Genomic DNA, 22,374 nt, shown 5'->3' on the forward strand with positions numbered 1-22,374 from the left:
TAGTAGTTTTGGTCCATGTCTAGCTTAGCGCGCCACTCGATTTGGGCCTAGAAATTTACATACCTGAATAAATTATCCAAGGTGCATCTAATCCATAACACGCTCTTTCAATACTCTTTCTGGTCTGGAAACTCCGCCGGAGTACAATAGAACAGTTTCCGTAGGGTCCGGAGCCGTCGCGAGGGGATCGGCCGTGTCGATCTGAGGGCGTCTTCCTCGTCTTGCAGACGACGCGGCAATAGCCTTACACGTGTTCAGTTGACAAGCGGAACATTTGTTTGACAGCATCGACAGTTCATTTGCGTTATTGTGTGTTCGCATTTGCGTGCGAGAATGCCGATGATATGTTGTGTCACCAGTTGTGATATAGGAAAGCGCACCTGCAAGGTTAAAGCATCGCTTTTTAGCTTCACGGCGGACTCAGCTGAGCGCGAAAGATGGAAACGTGCGATCCGACGTGTGGAGACTGCAACCTTCAGGTTTGACTCGCCGCATACAAGAGTGTGCGCCCTGCACTTTGACCCGACGGACATTATCAGGACCGACGACTTCGTCATAAACTCCTAGGTGGTGTCCCACGACCGCGTCGTGCCAAAAACTGCGTCCCGGGGCCGTTCCACGGAACTTTCCGAATTGCCCGTCGTACTTGACGACGCCGAAGCCACAGAGCCGCGTGCGTCAGGCGCGCGTGCCGGAGTGCTCGCCCAATGGGGAAAGACGTGGGACAAAGCGGAAACTGCCTACAACCACCCCCACCCACGAGGACCAGTGCTCGAAATCTACGCCCCTCCGCAAAATTCTGAGGCTGCATGTGAATGAGAACGTTTGCCCTCTAGGTGATCATGACGACGAAAAGGAGAACGAGGACCCCGCGTACAACGCTGACGGGGCTCAGTCTTCAGTGGCTGACAAGTCCTGCCAAACACAAGAAGTAGACGCGACAAAAACTGAGTTGCAAAGGACAAAATGCAAGCTCAGGCGTGCACAAAATGCACTACGCAGTCTCCAGCGGAAGCTTGCTCAGAGGACAGCACAGTGCCGTACGTCCCATGTAAACAGAAAGGAACCCTCGAAGCAGAAGATGCTGCCAGAGCGCCAGAAACTGATACTGGACTAATGTGTCATGAAGGTTGCTGCAAAGTCCTAAAAAAAAATGAGGTGTGGTTCAGATTCCCCAGGTATGCACTAAAACGTGACTGAAATCACAGTTGGCCAGTGATAACGCACTCTTACAATAGTAAAACATGGCTTTGTGACTAATAATCTCTATACTAATTTCTGCTACAGATACAGCTTGGAGCGGATATACGATGCACTGCTCCTGAAAATAAAGTCCACAGCCGTGTATACCTTCCTCATGGAAAATGATTACCTGCCTGTCCCGGATCCACGGACACTTCGCACATACATTGGGAAACTGGATGCGAACTTTGGGTTCGGTCCTAATATCTTCGGACTTTTAAAGGAAAAGCTGAAGGATACGCCGGAAAGGGAGCGTAAAGGTATGTGCCGACATATTTCGAACTTTGTGTAGCTAACCTGTCGCCATCCATAGTGAGCATATCTAACCAGCACTGATACAATTTCAGGAGTTCTTATGTTCGACGAGATGAGCGTGAGAAAAGTGCTACATCTGCGGCAGTCGGACATGGTTCTAGTTGGCAAGGTGGATCACTGTGACCAAACGACCCCAAAGTTAAAAGTTGAAGATGCAGACCACGTATTGGTTTTCCTGTACAGACCGTTCTTTGGTGGATGGTCCCAAACCATTGGTACCTTCTGTACTGCGGGAGCGACACCTGGCCATGTTCTCGCAAAACTCATTCTGCAGTGCATCGTCCACCCACCTTTCGAATGCATCAGTCCTGGTAGAGAGTATCACATGCGACAATTCGACTACAAACCAGGCTGCACTAAGGAGTGATGGCCGCTAACTACTTCTACAGTAGTTTTAATTATAACCAGTCGACCCCCGTTTATCCGGACTTCAGTTATCCGGATCCCGCGGTATCCGGACAAAAGGCACGGGAACGGATTTTCCTCCATGTATTTTGTTCTCGTTTATCCGGACTTCAGCTTCCGGACTCGGACAAGAATTGCAGGGAACGAAAGTCGAAAATTCTTGTAATCCAGCTTCAGTTATCCGGACTACCGTGAATAAGAGGAGACGCTGACTCCACTTCGTCACCATTTTCGCTGCGTTTGGGTTATTCCAGTCACACGTCAGTGACCTACATTCTCCCGAAGGGGACACAACCGTGCACGATGACCCCCTTTTGTGCGTTCGGTCACGTTGACCATAACCCAAGACGGTGCCGATGACGCCACTGAGAAAGAAGGCCCCGTTGAGGAAGAAGCCCCCGTTGTGACAGTTGAGCATGCGAGATCGGCATTAAGGACTGCACTGACATTTTTCTAGCAGCGCAGCAACGTGGCTCACGTCTATGCAATTAGCAAAAGTTTGAAGGAATTCAGTGCCTACACTACTATGAAACAACTGTCATTCACGAGCTTTCTGTGTTTAAATTAAACCTTGCTCTGTATGACGTTTCTGTTCGGTCGTTTCATTTATCCGGATGCCCCGGTATCCGGACGATTTTGCCGGGAACGGCACCGTCCGGATAAACGGGGGTCGACTGTATTAACTATTTTGCGATGGAGTAGTTTAACTAGTAGCTCAACTACTTTTCAGTGGAGGTAGTTAAAACTACTTGTTTACTACTGCAATGTATTTTAACTACATCTATAACTACTTAACGTTGTCCATCAACGCGAATCTCATTCTATGTGTTCTTGGACACCTAAATATGAATCACAAGCAGCGATATAAGTGGAGATTTAGTACACATGCACGGCACAATTGCTCTGCACCTCCGTTCTCATCAAACAAGTAGCTCGAGGTAAAAGTCGGAAGCACAATCGTGCCGTAAAGCTTGCGGTAAAATCGGAAGTAGTTGGTGACTGCAGTAGCCTAACTACTCTAGTTAACTACCCGAAATAGTAGTATAACTAGTAGTTTCCACTACATTTCTGCAAGTAGTTGATAACTACTTTTTAACTACAATCAGGTAGTTTAACTACATGTAGTTAACTACTGGCCATCACTGGCACTAAGGAATTTGGTATACATAACACTCAACTTTACTCTCATTTTAAAAGTTGTTGTGAATAGAAGCAGGGAAGGAACTTGCTATGGGATTTTTATTAAGTAACTCCTGTATATTAAGGCTATTGTTTTGCGTTCATTGTTTAATACTTTGGACATTACTGCACCAGAGACCCATCCTGAACGCCTTGCTGAAGATGATGTTGCACTGAAACTGTCTTTTTCTTAAGGGATATCAGGAGAAGGTGACCCCAGTACATCATTTGAGCATCCCAGTATTCCAGACAGGCGAATTTTCTGCATCATCGATGTTCCGCACATCTTTAAGTGCATTCGGAATAACCTGCTGAAAGTTGGGAAATTCATTGTAAGTTCATGCGTTACATATAGCTACATAACACGAATTCCAACTGATACTTTATCTGCAATTCTAGCTTCCTGGTGGAAAAGAAGTGTATCACCGTCATTACCACGCCCTACTCGAAGAGCAGCAAGCTGGTCTCCGCTCAGTGGCAAAACTTACGAAGGCTCACGTGTTCCCAAATGGGTTCCAAAAGATGAACGTAAAGCTTGCTGTCCAGGTGAGCTTTTTCTTTTCTTAGAGTCTCAGCCATTCATACTTGCTGCTAAACGTTTAATATTTGTATGACATCAGCATAGGGCATCATTATGCTGAAATGGGTTTTACTTCAAGGAAGAATACAAATTCGTTTTCTTTTTAAGCTTTTCAGTGAATCGGTTGCTCCATCCGTGGAGTTCTACAGCACTAGACAAGAGTGCAACAAGCTGCATGACTGTGAAGCGACAGTGCCTTTCACGCGGAGGCTGAGTACCCTGTATGACTGCTTGAACCTACAGCGACCGGAAGATGTTGCTAAGGCTGGGCCGGGACAGCTCAATGTAGCTTTTGGAAACGCAGTGGACACTCAGTGTTGCAGTTTCAATGCATTTGCTTACGGCAAACTGAATACCTCTTATTTAGGTCATCAAAGAGAGCATCACGTGGCTGGAGGACTGGTGCAATTATAGGAAAACGCTGAACCAACAGCAGCAAGCTTGCTTTCTCAGCAGGCAAACCTGTGCAGCGTTAAGGATAACTCTGAAGAGCACTGTTGACTTAGTCGAATCACTAAGCGCCCCAGGGTACAAGTATGTGCTCACTGGAAACCTCGGTCAAGAACCCCTTGAGGTAAAAACAGTGTTCTGTGTTACTGGCCATGACCAGACCCTTATGTTGAAAGCCGGCAAAGCACAGCTAACCCTAAAATATATGTCTTGCAGACATTTTTGGCATCATCAGACACGTCACCGGGGATGGTGGGCGCCCGACAGCTGTACAGTTCTTGTATATCTACCGTATGCTGTCCTTGAAGAATATTGTGAAACCTCCACAACGCATGAACGTCCAGGCCCAGGAACCACAACTCCTACTGACGCTCCAGAGCCTGTTTGATCAGAAGTCGCCTTCAAGTAACCACGTAAGGGAAACTACAGCACTGGAACTACAGGAACTAATTCTACAACATCGCATGCGAAGTACAACATTCCATGCTGATATGACGCTAGTATTTGAACATGTATGTTATGGGCCAAGGTAAACTTCCAGGTCATTTTATCTATTTTTACACTTCTAGGTCAGTGCCCTGGTGGAACAGCTAGACAATGTCCTGCTAGATCCAGAATGTGCAAGGGATGTGGATCTGCACCAGGAGGCTGAAAGTGGAACCAGGGATGCCATTTTGAAGTACCTCGGCGGCTACCTTGTGCACAAATTTCGTGGAGGAGATGGCGTACCATGCCTTGCACCGTTGGAAAGCCAAGAGCAAGAAACTGCGCAGGACCTGATTGCCTTAAAGACCCATGGAGGCCTTAAGAGGCCATCGCCAGGGCTTATGAAGTTGATCAAGTTCGCGGAATTGCATGTGGAGGAATCCACGCAAAGACACGTCAAATTTTCCATGTATGCAGACATCATCGAGGCTGTTCTTATCGATGACGACTGACCAAGTGCTGCAGTTGGGTGCAGCGAACACTATGTTGCGAAAACAGCAGAGGTGTTGAACTTCTTCCTGCGATGCCGTCTGCATTTCTTCACACGAGAGAAGAACAAGAAATTCAACGAGGAAGTACGAAGGACTGCACCTGCTGGCGGAAGGAAGAAATAAGGCAAAGAAACCTCATGAAGGATCAAACTGAATGGTTGAAGACATCATTGCTCTGATACAAGCGCAAGCCAAAGACCATAAAAGCCCTTTTCAGGGCCAACCCCTATGGTTTCCACAAAGGCATACACCTCTGTCAGTGATGAGTAAGGTGCATTAAAAAAATGTACTTAAGTAAAGCACCAAGTACACACCACAAACTCCACTTAAAATACTGTACAAGGTACCCCTCTCCACTTGATTTGCAACTCACTTGTCTTCTTGCAGAAGTGTCTCTTTTCAACAAGTTCACCCATGCGATTTTCGGCACACAAGTTAAGCAGTCCTCCCGTCGAGCACATCACAATATCCGAGGCTCCACTATAATTACGCAGCTCATGTACGGGTCAGAAATCTAAAATATAAGCACTGCGTTAGCACCGAACATTGTCCGCCAATGGGGGAAGTTTTGCTTACCACCCCCTGTCCGTCGTTGTCAGAGTTCGATCACCGCAATATGACATGCTGCTAGCTCGGTTCGTGGTCGGCGCGACCATGATTGCAATGCCTTGTCCAAGCTATATGACCGCAATCATGAGTGCGGATCACGAAACACTGGTAAGACTGCCGCGATCGTGATCGCTACGAGCTATGGGCTGAGTAGAGGGTGCGATATGATCCCCAAGCAGTGCTCTCTGGAACGCGAGTGTGCTTCGACTTACCTCGCAGAGTGCCAGCGGGCATACGGCGAAATCGCTGTAAAATCAATCGTGATTAACGCAAAGGAGGCTTTATCATGTACATTTCTTAAGTTGTGCATCGGCACCTCACCTGGAACACACTCTGTAAGTCATGTGTTCTTAAATACAGCCAGAGAAGCGCGGCCAGGCGCGGTTTCGCCCGTAGCAGCAACCCAAATAACATCCGAACGGTCGCCCTCAGACTAACGGTGGCGCCGCCATGCGGAAGCGCGGCGCCCTACGGAAACTTTTAGCGGAGTTTCCAGACCAGAGAGACTATTGAAAGACCGTGGTACAGACAATTCGTTTTGATACTATCCGAAAGACCGTGTTCATAATAAATAAGCGGCGGTCGGTTTCACAAATTCTTCAAGAGAGGATTCCCCAACGGCAACTTTCGGCGTCGGAGCCCACGACCATGTGCATATGCCCATTGTTTACAAATGTGTGCCTTCGCACTCCTTCTGTTGTCTCCCTCTCCTGTACCCCCTTGCCCTTTTTCAGGGAATTCGTTTGGCTACCGGCTAGGGAAGGAACATGTGATAACAGCTACCACGTTCCTTGGTGCGCATTTCTCGAGTTAGCTGCGAACCGTGTTGCTTTTCAGGGCGTTCACGCTGGCGCTGCAGGTGGCACGTGTTCCGCGTTGCAAAGGACATGGACTCCACTGCTCTACATATCCAAGAGGCGGACTTTCTAAACATGTCGTGACCGAAGTTCCGAGAACAAGGGATTATTTCCAATGCGATAACGGCGGTTGTGATGGTAGAATTTGATAAAGGCCCAGATACGAATAACCTTTTACGAAAGCCTGCTGCCCATCTTTGAATGAAAACATTTCTACGCGTTTTCATTTGTCTAATAGTATTACAACATTGCACAAAACAAGTTTGAACTGGAAACTTAAAATGTATCCGCTCGTAGAGTGCCGGCTGTCTTATGTGGTTATTTCACAACACTAGACTTTTTCTTCTTTTTTATTTCTTTTTTTTTGTAACGGGGTGGTTACTTTTCGTTTTATTTTTATTAATTTATTTGTGGGGGAGGTGAGGGCAGGTAGCGCCTTTCTGGTAAGCAAGTTGTGTGTGAGGCAGTGGTTACTATTCTGATCCATTCTGCAGAAATTAAAAAAGGAGGGGACGCGTTAAGACGCCAGACTGATACGATAACTAAAGTCATTTACGCAAAGGAATACAGCAGAAGCGTGTTTTCATCGCGCAGTTCTTGTTGTTTTCTTTTATTTGCTCAGCGGAATACTTTGGTCTTTTTTGAAGGCTTTTGCGTCTCCATGGACACTTATACTTTACACATAGTTTCGTGCTTCCCGTTCAACTTGGCACATGTATATAAGGCCTGCAACCGGAGCCTGCCGGAGCCTGCACCAACACCCTTGAGGGCACATGGACACATGCAAAGCACTATATCCCGGCAGGTAGGCATATAAGTTTCAAATGTTGTAATATGTTTGAATAAACGTAAATTATGCACGCAGGGCGCACAAACAGACAACACTTCGTGGGCTACCTGGCGAAGTTCATGTTTGCCAGGTGGGCCGCTCCGCACCCCGGCTGGGACGAATTCAACTCCTTCATCGCTGTCGCCGCTGAGCTGTACAATCCCGCAGCTCAGCTGGCAATACAAGGCAGGGATTCCGACAGCGAAGAAGGCGATTAGGCGCGTACAGGAAACCAAAGGCCACCAGATCCACAACAGAGAAGGAGAGGACATGTTTTTAGTATTTTAGTTTTTAATTTCACTTTCATCCCACCCCCACTGCCTAAATTGCAGTTTCAAATTTCACTTGCATCCCGTCTCCCACTGCCTATTGCAGTTTTTAATATCACTTTCATTCCGCCCCCCACTGCCTATTGCAGTCTCAAATTTCAGTTGCATCCCGTCCCCCACTGCCTATTGCAGTTTTTCATTTTCACTTTCATTCCGCCCCCCACTGCCTATTGCAGTCTCAAATTTCAGTTGCATCCCGTCCCCCACTGCCTATTGCAGTTTTTCATTTTCACTTTCATTCCGCCCCCCACTGCCTATTGGAGTTTTTAATTTCACTTACATCCCGCCCCCACTGCCTATTGCAGTTTTGAATTTCACTTCTATCCCGTCCTCCACTGCCTATTGCAGTTTTTAATTTCACTTTCATCCCATCCCCCACGGCCTATTGTAGTTTTTAATTTCACTTTCATCCCGTCCCCCACTGCCTATTGCAGTTTTTATGTCACCCCACTGCTTTTATTTCATTTGGTAATTTGCTTTTTGCCCTCTCCTAGAAGCAATCTCCGTATATACCCATCACTGCTCTGAGTATCACTGTTCAGTGACAACTGAGTGCTGCAAAGTGTACATGTTGCTAAGAACCCAAAAGACTCTAGACAATGTATTGTTGCCAGGTCATTGCTCATTAAATCATGGAGTTGAAATGGTTTGTGCATCTGCATTCTTTTCTTTCTTTGCTGGATTGGAGGAAGAACTCTACTGGCACACCCGTGAGCTACGGCAAGAAACCGAAAGACCATTGCGCCATGGTTATAAAAAAGAAAAAAGAAAAACAATAGACAACGAACGACGCTCATTTGGCTGACCGAATACACACTCAGTTATGGTTTGGCAGAAATAGGCTTGCACGCCTTATATACATGTGCCAAGTTGAACGGGAAGCACGAAACTATGTGTAAAGTATAAGTGTCCATGGAGACGCAAAAGCCTTCAAAAAAGACCAAAGTATTCCGCTGAGCAAATAAAAGAAAACAACAAGAACTGCGCGATGAAAACACGCTTCTGCTGTATTCCTTTGCGTAAATGACTTTAGTGATCGTATCAATCTGGCGTCTTAGCGCGTCCCCTCCTTTTTTAATTTCTGCAGAATGGATCAAAATAGTAACCACTGCCTCACACACAACTTGGTTACCAGAAAGGCGCTACCTGCCCTCACCTCCCCCACAAAGAAATGCATAAAAATAAAAATAAAAGTAACCACCCCGTTACCAAAAAAGAAAGAGAAAAGAAGAAAAAGTCTAGTGTTGTGAAATAACCACATAAGACAGCCGGCACTCTACGAACGGATACACTTTAAGTTTCCAGTTCAAACTTGTTTTGTGCAATGTTGTAATAATACTAGACAAATGAAAACGCGTAGAGATGTTCTCATTCAAAGAAGGGTAGCCGGCTTTCGTAAAAGGTTATTCGTATCTGGGCCTTTATTGAATTCTACCATCACAACCACCGTTATCGCCTTGGAAATAATTCCTTGTTCTCGGAACTTCTGTCATGACCCAGGCAGCACAATGTACCGAAAGTCGAGTGCAATAGAGGTGGACGGTATGTGTCTATCAATGTTTTTTAGTTGCAAGAGCGTGTTCAAGGCCTTCCACCTACCCGTCCACCCCTATTGCACTCGACTTTCAGTACATTGTGCTGCTTGGGGACATGTTTAAAAAGTCCGCCTCTTGGATATGTAGAGCAGTGGAGCGACCACTCCATGTCCTTTGCAACGCGGAACACGTGTCACTTGCAGCGCCACCATGAACGCCCTGAAAAGTAAGACGGTTCGCAGCTAACTCGAGAAATGCGCACCAAGGAACGTGGTAGCTGTTATCACACGTTCCTTCCCTAGCCGGTAGCCAAACGAATTCCCTGCAAAAGGGCAAGGGTGAACAGGAAAGGGAGACACCAGAAGGAGTGCGAAGGCACACATTTGTAAACAATGGGCGTGTGTACATGGTCGTGGGACTCCGACGCCGAAAGTTTCCGTTGAGGAATGCTGTCTTGAAGAATTTCCGAAACTGACCGTCGCTTATTATGGATTACGATGCATTCGGATAATTTATTCAGGTATGTAAATTTCGAGGCACAAATTGAGTGGCGCGCTAAACTAGACATGTACCGAAGTTATTTTCTTCTACTAGGTTCCTTAGACCTCCTGCTCTTTCTTCCCGGCCACCAATTTCCACAAGGAGTGAGTTGAAGTCGCCAAGAATAACTGTTGCCTCCTTCTTGCTTTGTTTATTTATGTCATTCTGTAGGCAGCTATGTATTTCTTGATTCCAAGTTGGGTTCTCATTTCTACTGGCCATTTAGACATTTTTGAGCATTACTTTTATTCAGTGCATGTGTTCCGAATCGTTGCAGTTATCTTGGATCTCACAAGTAATTTCTTCGGCATTTATGAGGAAGCCAACTCACCCTCCGCTCTTCTGCCTTCCCTGTCTCTTTTTCCCTACCCATGTCCACTTTGGTCCCAGGAGGGGTGTCTCGCTGTCTCTAAGATGTGTTTCAGTTAATGCATAAATATGCACCCCTTCTTTCGTAGCATTGTTCTGGATTTTCTGCCATTTCAATTTGCTTTGTGTTTTCACTTAAATTTAATTAAAATTTCACCTTGAATTTTCATAGCATCTTGTAACAGAAAGTTCTACACAGATGAACCACGCAGAACCAACACATCTGAAATGCAACTCAGAAATGTGAGGCTCTCCAAACTCAGAGAATATTCGATTCAAGATCATTATTTTTATCAATGTGAATTTTAGTGAGCAATTGAAACAAATACAAGACAACATTTATTTCAGGCAAGCATTCTCTAAGCAAATAAGAAACACCTAAAAGTTTCCTACAGAGGAACACAACTACATAAATATCCTACACAACTCGTACATCCTGCGTACATAATTCCCAGTTCACAAAATATTTTTCTTAATATCAATCCAGTGAATACCTCAAACAAAGTCAAAACAATAATTAACTCAGGAAAATCATTTCTAAGCAACCAGCGTGAGTACACCACAGAATCAGTACAGCAACTTGTCTTTTTCAATGAGCAAACAGGACCAACTAGTGGATTTGAACAATTAAGTGAGAGATGGAAGCCACCGACCATAAACTCCCCCCCCCCCCCCGTTAAGGTTACGTCCGTAGGGAGGGGAGGATTCTCGATCGGTCTGGTACATGGAATCATTGAAAGCACGCGTCTTTCCTACGCATCACATATTTTTGTGAATCAATTTCCATAATTCACATATTAATCATATTCTAAACCTGATAGCATAACAAATTGAACATAGATACCCTATTGGAAAAAAAAACGTACACACCTCTGAATGGAGTCTGTACGGTATAACTGAACGACTCGAAAGGACTACGTTGCCCTACGGCCTAGTCCATAGACCATAGGCCATAGACCGTAGCCCCGAGGCCATACACCGCTCCCTCCGGACCACAGCTGTACGACACTGCTCGGGGTCCTTACACGTACGGTCGTAAGGCCATAAAAAATGTGGACCGTACAGCTGTGAACATGCTGAGCCTCCACAAGCATCACGGAATGTAAATGTGTATCTAAATGATGTGCACATGCTGGCTCTTTGTGTTTTCAATACCGTTTATTGTTTTTTCACGTCACATATTTTTTCAAGAAATCGGCGATGTAGCCATTGACTTTGTGAAACCTCTGCATTATGTCTCTCCCTTCGGGACAGCTCCTTTCCTTCGCATATTGTTGGAAGCAACCTGAAATTAAGGATGTGCTTTTAGTTCTCGGTCCTCTCTTGTTAGTACGCAGCTGCATACAAATCCAAACAAACACAATGAAAGCTACTAAGTTGGTGAGCCTGCTCTCATCTGCTAACATTTGACATGTCTCACATTTACGCAGTTTTGAGTGCCTCTGCCAGTATCAATACAGTCAATCCTCGTTACGGTACGCCTGACGGGTAAGGGCACAGGTAATGTACAAAACCTAAGTACCCGAGAAAGACATGGGCAGGGTGCATCATGAGAAATTCAGCAGAATTTGTAAAAATAGATTTCTTTAGTATTAGCCCTTAAAATTTTTCATATACTAAGTATAATTTCAAATTATCAGATATGTAGCGCTTAGTTAGCATTACTAATTTAATTTGTCTAGAATCAGTAGGTGGTGTAAATTAAAAAGGCAGCATGTGCCTGTGGAATTATTTTCCCCCAATTGCGGGCATTGAGCAACCTCCATTGGTCGTTGGTCAGTAAAAGGGATATAAAAAAAGTAATAACCAAATAGGAAATATACATGTGCCCAAGGGACTCCTGTGTGCTGTGATGCAGTTTTTTCCTCTCCCTTATTGGTGCTTTTGTTTCTATTGTACATATTGAACCTCACTTTGCGAGAATGCAGATATCATCGCTACATGTCCTTTCTCTTTTGTTTTGTTTTCTCGGAGCAGCATCCACCTTGTAAGGGTTTCTGAAGTTTATAACCGAGATGGATGGAAAAAGAGGAAAGGACGGACAGACGGACGGACTAAAAATAATACGGAGAGGTTGAACTTGCCACCTGACAAGTTCAACCTCTCCGTATTATTTTTAGTCCGTCCGTCCGTCCGTCCGTCCGTCCGTCCTTTCCTCTTTTTCCATCCATCTCGGTTATATACTTCAGAAACCCTTACAAGGTAGATGCATCACACAAACACACACGAGGAAGAAGCCCAAAACTGAGAGAGCAAGAAGACTGGCATAACAAGTGGGGGTCGGTCGCATGCACAAAATGTTGGAATCTACCCGAAGATATTTTACTGGCCATGGAGGGTCAGTCAATGCTCATGTTGTTGGCACACAAATTCCAAGGGCATACAGTACAACTTTGCAATTTTGACAACCCATCGATTCATACCAATTAGCGATACTAATTACAGGAGCAAAGTAGGGCCTGCACTAATTCCTAAATTGAAATTACTTTTGAGTAGGGCATGTGGGAAATAAAAAAAAGTATTTTTTTAAATGCCTATGAGCTTCTCGTGACACAACCTGCATACAACCCCGGGCTGGACAATTCAAGCACTGCGTCATCACAAGGTATCACAACACCTTCCATACCATTGGGGACCCTGAGTCAGCTACGAAAAAGAAAAAAAAAAGCTGGGTTGGGTCAAGCTATCTTTACCAGTACTTAATTTGTTTCGGATATGTTACTCGTGCAGGAGCGCAAAGAGAAGCTGTTCACAGCACTATACTTTTTGGAATTACATGTTCTTTCTTCGATCATTCTTTCAAACTGTCTCATCTGTAATGGTGTTAACGACGACGAGCGCTCTGTATAGGCTCGCGAGATGGCTAAGACAAAGATGAGGAATAAACAGTTGCACCACGTGTGACATGGTGGCAGGGGTGTTACGTCGATGACGTGGCCAGCGTTCGAAGCGAAAGGATTAGCCCTAGCTGGCAGAAGTTCGCAATGGAAACGACTACTACGCCGATGACTTCAACGTTGGTAGCAGCAACGATGACAAGTATCCTGCCTCCACCCAAGCTACTCGATGTTACCGGCGATCTTTGGAAAGCTTGGAAGTTGTGGAAAGGCGAGTTTAGACTCTTCTCTACAGCGACAAATCTAAAGGCGCAGCCAAAGGAAGTTCAGGCCGCGACCTTCTTGGTTACACTGGGTGAAGAAGGCAGGAAGATATGCAATACGCTACAGCTTGAAACCGAAGCGGACCGTGACGATGTCGACAAGCTTATCCAGAAACTGGAAGAGCACTGCAAACCGACGCTCAATTTAACGTACCAGGAATTTCTGTTCGGATCGCGAAACCAGAAAGAAGTGGAGCGATTTGACGAGTGGCTGACAGAGCTTCGGATACTCGCTGCTAGCTGCGAGTTCGGGACCTTGGAAAAACGCATGCTGCGTAGCCGCTTAATCCTTGGAGTTCGCGACAAGAAACTTCAGCAAAGGCTGATCTCGGAAAATCCGTCATGTGAGAAGGTTATAGAAACATGTCGGATGAGAGAGCTCAGCAAGCAGCAGTTTGACGATATCCAGAAGGAAAAAGATGAAGTGAAGGACGTTCACGCTGTCACGAAGCGAACGAGAACTTGTTCGAAGTGTGGATATACGCACGATAAAGATGCATGTCCGGCGCAAGGTAAAGAATGCAAGAGTTGCGGTAAACTTAACCACTTCGCCAGTGTGTGCAGAAGCAAAGGACAACGAAAGAAATATAGAAGGAAGCCGAAGGCAAAACAAGTCCTTGAAGTGGAACGTGAAGAAGACACTTACTTCTTGCAAATGCTGTCCGTAAATAACGTCGCATCCAGCGATCTCTGGTCTGCTGAGGTTACGATCAAGGACGTGAAGCTAAACTGCAGAGTAGACACTGGTGCCAATTGTTCCATAATCTCAGCCGGGCAGTTGAGAAAAGTCACTAACAAGAAGACTTCAAAATGCAACGTTACTTTGAACACCTTCTTTGGCTTCAAGCAAAAGGCCGCAGGCAGGATTCCTCTGCAAGCATCATGTAACGGTCAAAGCAGAAAGGTGCTGTTCTTCGTCGTACCACATGAGGTACCGCTTACCGTGAGGGGGAAAGCGTCGGAAAAACTAGGTCTGATCCAGCGCACAGTGCATTCGGCAGTTGCTACAAAAACAAGCGACGAACATCACTTGTACGGACAAGCACAACCTTATCGCGACGTCTTTGAAGGCCTTGGAAAGCTAAAACGGGTACAGTACCACATGAAGTTAACACCCCATGCAAAAGGAGTTGTAAAACCAGCAAGGCGGATTGCCGTTGCACTGAAAGACAAAGTCAAGCGCGAACTCGACCACATGGAAGCCGACGGAGTAATCGCCAAGGTGACGGAACCTACCGAGTGGGGGAGCAACATGGTGGTCGTGGTCAAGAAAGATAAGGTCAGGATATGTCTTGATCCCGCAGATCTCAACAAGGCGCTCCTTCCGGAACACTACCCCATGGCGACACTCGAAGATATCGCGCCGCGTCTGGGAAAGGGAAAGTACTTTTTTCGACACTTGACGCATCGTCTGGCTTTTGGCAAATTCAGCTCGACAAGGACTCCTCATACATCTCTACTATGAGCACACCGTTTGGGCGATACCGTTTCCTAAGGATGCCGTTTGGGATTTCAACAGCTCCTGAAGTCTTCCAGCGAGCTGTGCACAGGGTCCAACAGGATCTCGACGGTGTCGATGTCGTAATGGACGACATCCTTGTCTGGGGAGGGACCAAGGCTGAGCATGATCAACGCCTTATGAGGCTGCTGGAGCGATGCAGGGATGTAAACCTCAAACTAAACATCAGGAAATGTTGTTTCCTTCAACAGCAAGTACGGTACTTGGGACAAATGATCACTTCAGAAGGACTTGCTGTGGATCCAAGGCGAGTCGAGGATATTCTCGCCGTTACTGAGCCAACAAATGTCAAGGAACTTCGTACCTTCCGGGGCATGATCAACTTCGTGTCAAGATTCATCCCCAATGCATCACAAGTGTCGGCACCGCTACGTGAACTGCTCAAAACAGATACAATTTGGGAATGGTCAACCAGACACAAAGACAGCTTCAAAGAGTTACGCGAAGCGTTAACGAAGGCACCGGCTTTAGCGTACTTTCAAGCAGACAAGCCTGTGACGCTCTCAGTCGACGCTAGCCAGGATGGAGTTGGAGCTGTCTTAACACAAGAAGGGCATCCCGTTGCGTATTCCTCCCGTTCCCTTACGGAGACTCAACAAAGATATGCACAAATTGAAAAGGAGATGGTCGCCATTGTACACGGCTGCGAGAAGTTCCACGAGTACATCTTCGGACAACGCAGCGTAAAGGTCGAGTCCGACCACAAGCCGTTGGAAGCCATTTTCAAGAAGCCTCTCCACGGATGTCCACTTCGTCTACAAAGAATGAGGCTCGCACTTCAAAAATACCCGATTAACGTTGTATACAATCCTGGAAAGAAAATGTTCATTGCAGATGCTTTATCACGCTTTCCGAAGCAGGAATGCCTGAGAGAAGAGGAGCACTTCTATGTAAACGTACTTCAATACCTCGATGTTTCCGACGAAAAAATATCGGAAATATCGCGAGCGACACAACGTGATAGGCAGCTGCAGAAGCTCCGAAAATACGCCGAAACAGCATGGTCTAACAATAAAAACGAAGTTGACAACGAGGTGCGTCAGTACTGGACCTACCAGGAAGAAATTCACGCGCAGGATGGTCTGCTGTTTCGTTCCAACAGACTAATCATCCCAAAGGCAATGCGGCAAATCACACTAAAGCTGTTGCATGCTTCACACTGTGGAGAAGAAAAGATGAAGGAGAGAGCGCGGGACGTCATGTTCTGGCCAGGGATCACGTCTGAGATTGAACAACTAGCAAGAAACTGCGCTCTATGTGAGAAGCATCGACCACGAAACGAGAGACTTCCTATGATAAACCATGAACTCCCTAAGTTGCCATGGCAGGTTATCGGCGCTGACCTTTTCAGCCAGGGTGGAAGAGAGTTCTTGATCCTTCTGGACTACTACTCTTTCTACTACGAAGTCAAACCACTAAAGCGATCTACAGCGAAAGAGGTGGTAGCCATATGCACAGATGTGTTCACCACGCATGGAATTCCAGTAAGGTTTCTGAGCGATAATGGCCCACCTTTCGGCAGCCATGAGTTCCGAGAAGGCATGAGGTTCCTCGGAGTCACGCACATTACTTCTAGCCTTCATTACCCGAGGTCTAACGGCATGGCTGAACGAGCAGTGAGGGAAGCGAAGAAACTACTAAGCAAGTACGCCTGTGAGAGCACAGAATTCAAGACTGCTCTGCTCGAGTGGAGAAATACTCCGCGGGACAAGGTGTTAAAATCACCAGTACAACGCTTGATGGGAAGGAGCACCCGGACATTTCTTCCGGTGCATTCAGAATGTCTGCAACCAAGGCTGGTACAGCCAAAGGATGTGGTATCACGGCTTCAGCATCTCCGCCAACGTCAGCAGGTCTACTACAACAGAGGAACTAGACAGCTGCCTCAACTGCTGCCGGATAGTCCAGTGACAGCCTACAACAGCAAAGTCAAGACTTGGGCACCAGCAACAGTTGTGGGGTCCGCCGGGGCACCAAGGTCCTACATCATAAGGACAAGCGACGGTGCTGAGCTTCGTCGTACTCGGGAGCATCTTAGATCATCGCAATGTCAGCAGCAGCAACCTGCTTCCACTCCCGCAAATGAACCACGGTCGGGTCCAGCCATGGAGTCAGTACCAGTTCGTCGAGGCACCAGACAACGTCGAAGCCCTCGGAGGTACCCCCCAGAAGAGCAATCTGTGGCTCCGTATCATGCAAGGACATTTCAAGAAGAGTCAATGAAGAGTTTGGGTTTTGAGCTTCGGGACAAAATATCTTTTGTGTAATATTGACTGGGTTTTTTTAGACTGACTTGAGAAAGGGGAGATGTAATGGTGTTAACGACGACGAGCGCTCTGTATAGGCTCGCGAGATGGCTAAGAGAAATACGAGGAATAAACAGTTGCACCACGTGTGACATCATCCACGCACAGTGAGTATCAACAGCACAACAGCACCGCAGAGAAGGATTTGCATTAATCAGATTATCCAGGCTAATTGTGACTAGAAATTAAGACTTGTGGTCCCACCCTCCTCATCTATAAAACCCTCTGTACGACAAATCTTACTTGGTTAAAAATTGGTAGATTTTTGCTTCTACTTAAATTGGATCAGACCACAAGAACATGAGAGGAATGCACCGGTAACTGTAATCCATGCAGAAAGCCCAATTCATGCATGGCTAAAGCTATTGTTTCCACAGAAGTGGCTCCATCTCAAAGCAAGTAACATGCAACACAGCATCCGTGGCCACTGCTACATACTCTCGTAGAAAACATATCGCTTACGCTTCAGTGCGCTTACGCTTCTTCTTTGGTGTAAGCGCCCGCTTGCCTGTGGCCCCCTCCTTTAAAAACCGCTGACATGGCTTTCCTGTAAGGCTTCTGCCCTGACGCTCTTCTGTTGTCCACATGGCCCTTGCAATTTCTCTAACAAATACAGAGTCAGAGCTGCTCTGCATGGCAAGCGACAGTTTTTCGGCAGCAATGAAGATACCATCGCCCAAGTTAGCATGAAATGCAGGAAGAACAATATCACTATGTAATAGACACAGAATGACAACGAGGCATAACGCACAGCACCCATTAGTACACCATGTGTTGCAGCGCACAATGCACAATTCTCTGACACTACTTTCAGTACAGGACTTCCTTTTCAGTATAGATTTATAGACAATAAGGATTTATTTTCGTGGCACACAGACAGGCTAAATGTAAAAAATGATGACGATGATGATCAAATAATAATGATAATACGAGGGGTGTTCAAGTTAAACCGGGACTTTTCATTTTTCACAAAAGTAAAATGAACTTACAAGCGGTAAATTATTTTTATTTTTCTACGTAATCTCTAGCTGCACTAATGGACTTGTCCCAGCGTTTCACGAGGGCTTGGATGCCAGCAGCGTACAAATCCTTACCGGCGCGTAGCAGACATGATCTGACCGCATACTTGACCTCGTCGTCGCAGCTGAAGTGGCGGCCCCCAAGGAACGCCTTCAGTGGCCCGAAGAGATGGAAATCGCTGGGGGCGAGGTCTGGCCTGTAAGGGCGATGTGGCAGCAAGTCCCAGCCAAGTTCCCGTAAGGCGCGTGTTGTGAGATGCGCGGTATGCGTGCATGCATTGTCCTGTAGGAGGATGACACCTTTGGATATGAGGCACGGCCGCTTTTGCTTCAGCGCCTTATGCACATCCCTGAGAACCTGGCAGTAAAATCCACCATTGATGGTGGTACCACTGGGCTGAATATCAACATGAACAACGCCAGCCTTGTTCCAGAAAAGCGTGGCCATGACCTTACCTGCAGACCGGGTGCTTCGGAACTTCTTGGGAGCAGGCGAGCCTGGATGCTTCCACTGTTTTGATGCGCATTTAGACTCAGGGGTGAAATGGTGCACCCACGTTTCATCGCACGTGATGATCCGATCAAGGAACGGCTGTCCCTCAGTGTCGAAACGGTACCTTAGCTCTTGGGAGATTTCCAGTCTTCTCTGCCGGTCAAACACGGAGAGCTGCCTCGGGACCCAACGGGCACTAACTTTCCGAAACTGGAGGTGTTCATGAATGATATTGTTCAACGTTCCCACAGAAAGGTCCGTCTTTCGAGCCAGTTCGAGACATGTTATCCGCGCTCCACAAGTTGGATGTTCTCAGGAACTCTGACACTGGGCTCTCAGCCTCCCCGACCGGGATCGTCCTGCACTGATGTACGGCCGTCTCGGAACCGTTTGCACCACTCAAACGCTTTGCTGCGGCTAAGTGTCTCGTGGCCATACTGAGCCTGAAATCTTCTGTGAATTTCAGATGACTTTACGCCTTCATTCACGATAAACTTCATGACAATTCGCTGTCCGATGTGCGCGCTCACCTCGTTGTCGCCCACCTTGTCCAGCACGTGTCTTCTGTTTTGCACAAACTTTGGACCACCACGTGGTGAACGCGGAGGCCTGTCGCGTCTGAAAATGACGAAAAAGAAGTAGCGCGAGCCACTTGTACACCCAGGAGACAGAAAGTCCCGGTTTGACTTGAACACCCCTTGTATTTTGAGACAATTCCTATGTCTACGGGTATTGCACATGTTGTTCATTATTAATGTGCGTTTCTGCACCATAATGGAATACTGTGGGACTGCCAATCTGGATATGGTATTGTGGGACTATTCCCATGTCTACGAGCTTTACCCATGATATTCATTACAAACGCGGGTCTCTGCACTGTAATGGGTACTCCGGGACTGCCAATCTGGATTATGATATTGTGGGACTATTTCCATCTGTGCTGGTATTACCCATGCTTTTCATTAGATATGCGCGTTTCTGCACGGTAATGGGATACTGTGGTACTGTCGATCTTGACTACGATATCCTGGGTCTATATGGACGTCTACGGGTATTCCGCATGCTTTTCATTAAACATGTGGGTTTCTGCACAGTAACGAGATACTGTGGGACTGCCAATCGCAATTACGATATTGTGGTACTGTTCCCATGTCAATGGGTACTACCCATGCTTCTCACTGAAAACGCGGGTTTCTGTACTCTGATGGGATACTGTGGGACTGTGTATCTGGACTACGTTATTGTGGGACTATTTCCATGTCCACGGGTATTACCCATGCTTTTCATTCAAAATGCGGGTTTCTGCGCTCTAATGAAATACTGTGGGACTGTGGATCTGGATTAGGACATAGTGGGACCATGCCGGTGTCTACGGGTATTACCCATGCTTCTAATTAAAAACGGTGGTTTCTGTACTGCAATGGGATACTCTGGGACTGTCAATCTGGGTTGCAATATTGTGGGACTATTCCTATGTATATGGGTATTACCCATGCTTTTATTAAAAACACGGTTTTCTACATTGTAATGGGATACTGTGGGTCTGTATGTTGAATACAGTATTGTGGGACTATTCCCATGTACATAGGTATTACCCATGATTCTCATTCAAAACGCGGGTTTCTGTGCTCTCATGGTATACTGTGGGAATGTATCTGGACTACGTTATTGTGGGACTATTTCCATGTCTACGGGTATTGCCCATGCTTTTCATTCAAAATGCGGGTTTCTGCACTCTAATGGAATATTCTGGGACTGTCAACCTTGATTACGATATTGTGGCACTACTCCCATGTCTACGGGTATTAGCCATGCTTGCCATTAAAAATGCGGGTTTCTGCTCTGTAATGGGATACTGTGAGACCGTGTATCTAGACTTCGATATTGTCGGACTATACCCATGTCTTCGAGTATTATCCATGCTTCTGTCTATCTGGATTACGATATTCTGCAACTATACCCATGTCTACGGGTATTAATCATGCTTTTGATTCAAAGTGCGGGTTTCTGTACTATAATGGGGTACTGTTGGACTGTGAATATCGATTACTATATTCTGGCACTACTTCCATGTCCACGGGTATTACGCATGCTTTTCAACTAAATACGAGTTTCTGTACCGTAATGGGATACTGTGGGACCGTCAAACTTGAGTACGATATTGTGAGAGACTCCCATGTGCGAGGGTATTACCGATGATTTTCATAAAATGTGTGGGCTTCTGCTCTGTAATGGGATACCGCGGGACTGTCGATCTTGATTACAATATCCTGGGAATATATGCATGTAGTATACGGATATTCTCCTCGCTTTCCATTAAAAACGCGGTTCCTTGGACTGTAATAGGATAGTGCGGGTCTGTCAACCTGAATTACGATATTGTGGGACTATTTCCCTGTCTATAATTATTTCTTATGCTTTTTATTCAAAATGTGTGCTGGTATTACCCAAGCTTTCCATTAAATATGCTGCTTTTGCCTTGTATTGGGATACAATGATCCACATAGACAGTCCCACAGTATGCCTTACTGTGCAGAAACTCGTATTTTGAATGAAAATCATGGGTAAGAACAGTAGGTGTGGAAATATTCCCACACTATCGTAATCCAGACTGACAGACCAGCAGTATCCCATTACAGTGCATAAACCCGCATGTTAAAATGAAAAGCATGCGGAATACCCGTAGACGCCCTTATAGACCCAGGATATCGCAATCAAGATCGACAGTACCACCGTATCCCATTACAGTGCAGAAACCCGCATATCTAGTCAAAAGCAAGGATAATACCCGCACACATGGAAATAGTCCCACAATGTCGTAATCCAGATTGGCAGTCCCGGAGTACCCATTACAGTGCAGAGGCACGCGTTTTTAATAAAAACCATGGGTAAAACTCGTAGACATGGGAATAGCCCCACATTACCATAATCCAGATTGGCAGTCCCACAGTATTCCATTATGGTGCAGAAACCCACATTAATAATGAAAAACAAGTGCAATACCAGTAGACATGGGAATTGTCCGAAAATACAAAAAAGTCACGTAGCCCACACATAGTCACGTGGATTAAATTGCATGAGAAATGGATTAAATTATGTGAAATGGGGATTAAAATTAATGCAGCATGATTAATTCGGATGGCAAAATGATTAGATGGCATGGTATAAGGATTAAAATGTACAAGAGGATCAATAACGGTGGAAAAAGCTGTAGTCCAATTACTTTTTTGTACCATATTTCCGGATGGCCAGGTGTGAAGGCTTTCTGTTTTATGTGTGTGTGTGTTTCCATTTAAAGTATTGCTGGCTTCGGGAAGGCTTTAGGGCCTCCCAGGAATTTCGGTTAGGGGTGTGGATGTTGTGCTCAGTCGCCACCCTGGCTGCCCCACTGCGTGAAGTACTGTCCGCAAATGTTCTAGATCGTTTTTCTTACAACGTCACTTGCGCCTTTGCATGGCGTTGGAGTGCATTCGCTACGCGCGTATCGTCGATGGGTCATACTCCGCTTTCTCCACTTTCTTTACGCTTGAAGATGGGTGGCGTTCGCATTTCGGTTATCTCACTTTTGCCCGAAATTCTCTAATTAAAGAGTTCATTAATGAATTTCAGGTAATTAATTAATCACCTTGTAGTTAGATACTTCCTTCCACAGGATGTTCGC

General features: G+C 46.0%; 1 protein-coding gene across 1 annotated transcript; it reads left to right on the forward strand.

The window, feature by feature from the left end:
- The first annotated feature begins 13,248 nt into the window (after positions 1 to 13,248).
- LOC135388316 (uncharacterized) lies at positions 13,249 to 14,841 on the forward strand. Its single transcript, XM_064617794.1, has one exon. The coding sequence runs from the start codon at positions 13,249 to 13,251 to the stop codon at positions 14,839 to 14,841; it is 1,593 nt and encodes a 530-aa protein (XP_064473864.1).
- The last annotated feature ends 7,533 nt before the right edge of the window (positions 14,842 to 22,374 follow it).

This window comes from Ornithodoros turicata, chromosome 1 (genome assembly GCF_037126465.1).
Source record: "Ornithodoros turicata isolate Travis chromosome 1, ASM3712646v1, whole genome shotgun sequence".
NCBI lineage: Eukaryota > Metazoa > Arthropoda > Arachnida > Ixodida > Argasidae > Ornithodoros > Ornithodoros turicata.

Coding starts and splice junctions, on each gene's coding strand:
- LOC135388316 (XM_064617794.1), top strand. CDS start 13,249: ATGACAAGTATCCTGCCTCCACCCAAGCTACTCGATGTTACCGGCGAT.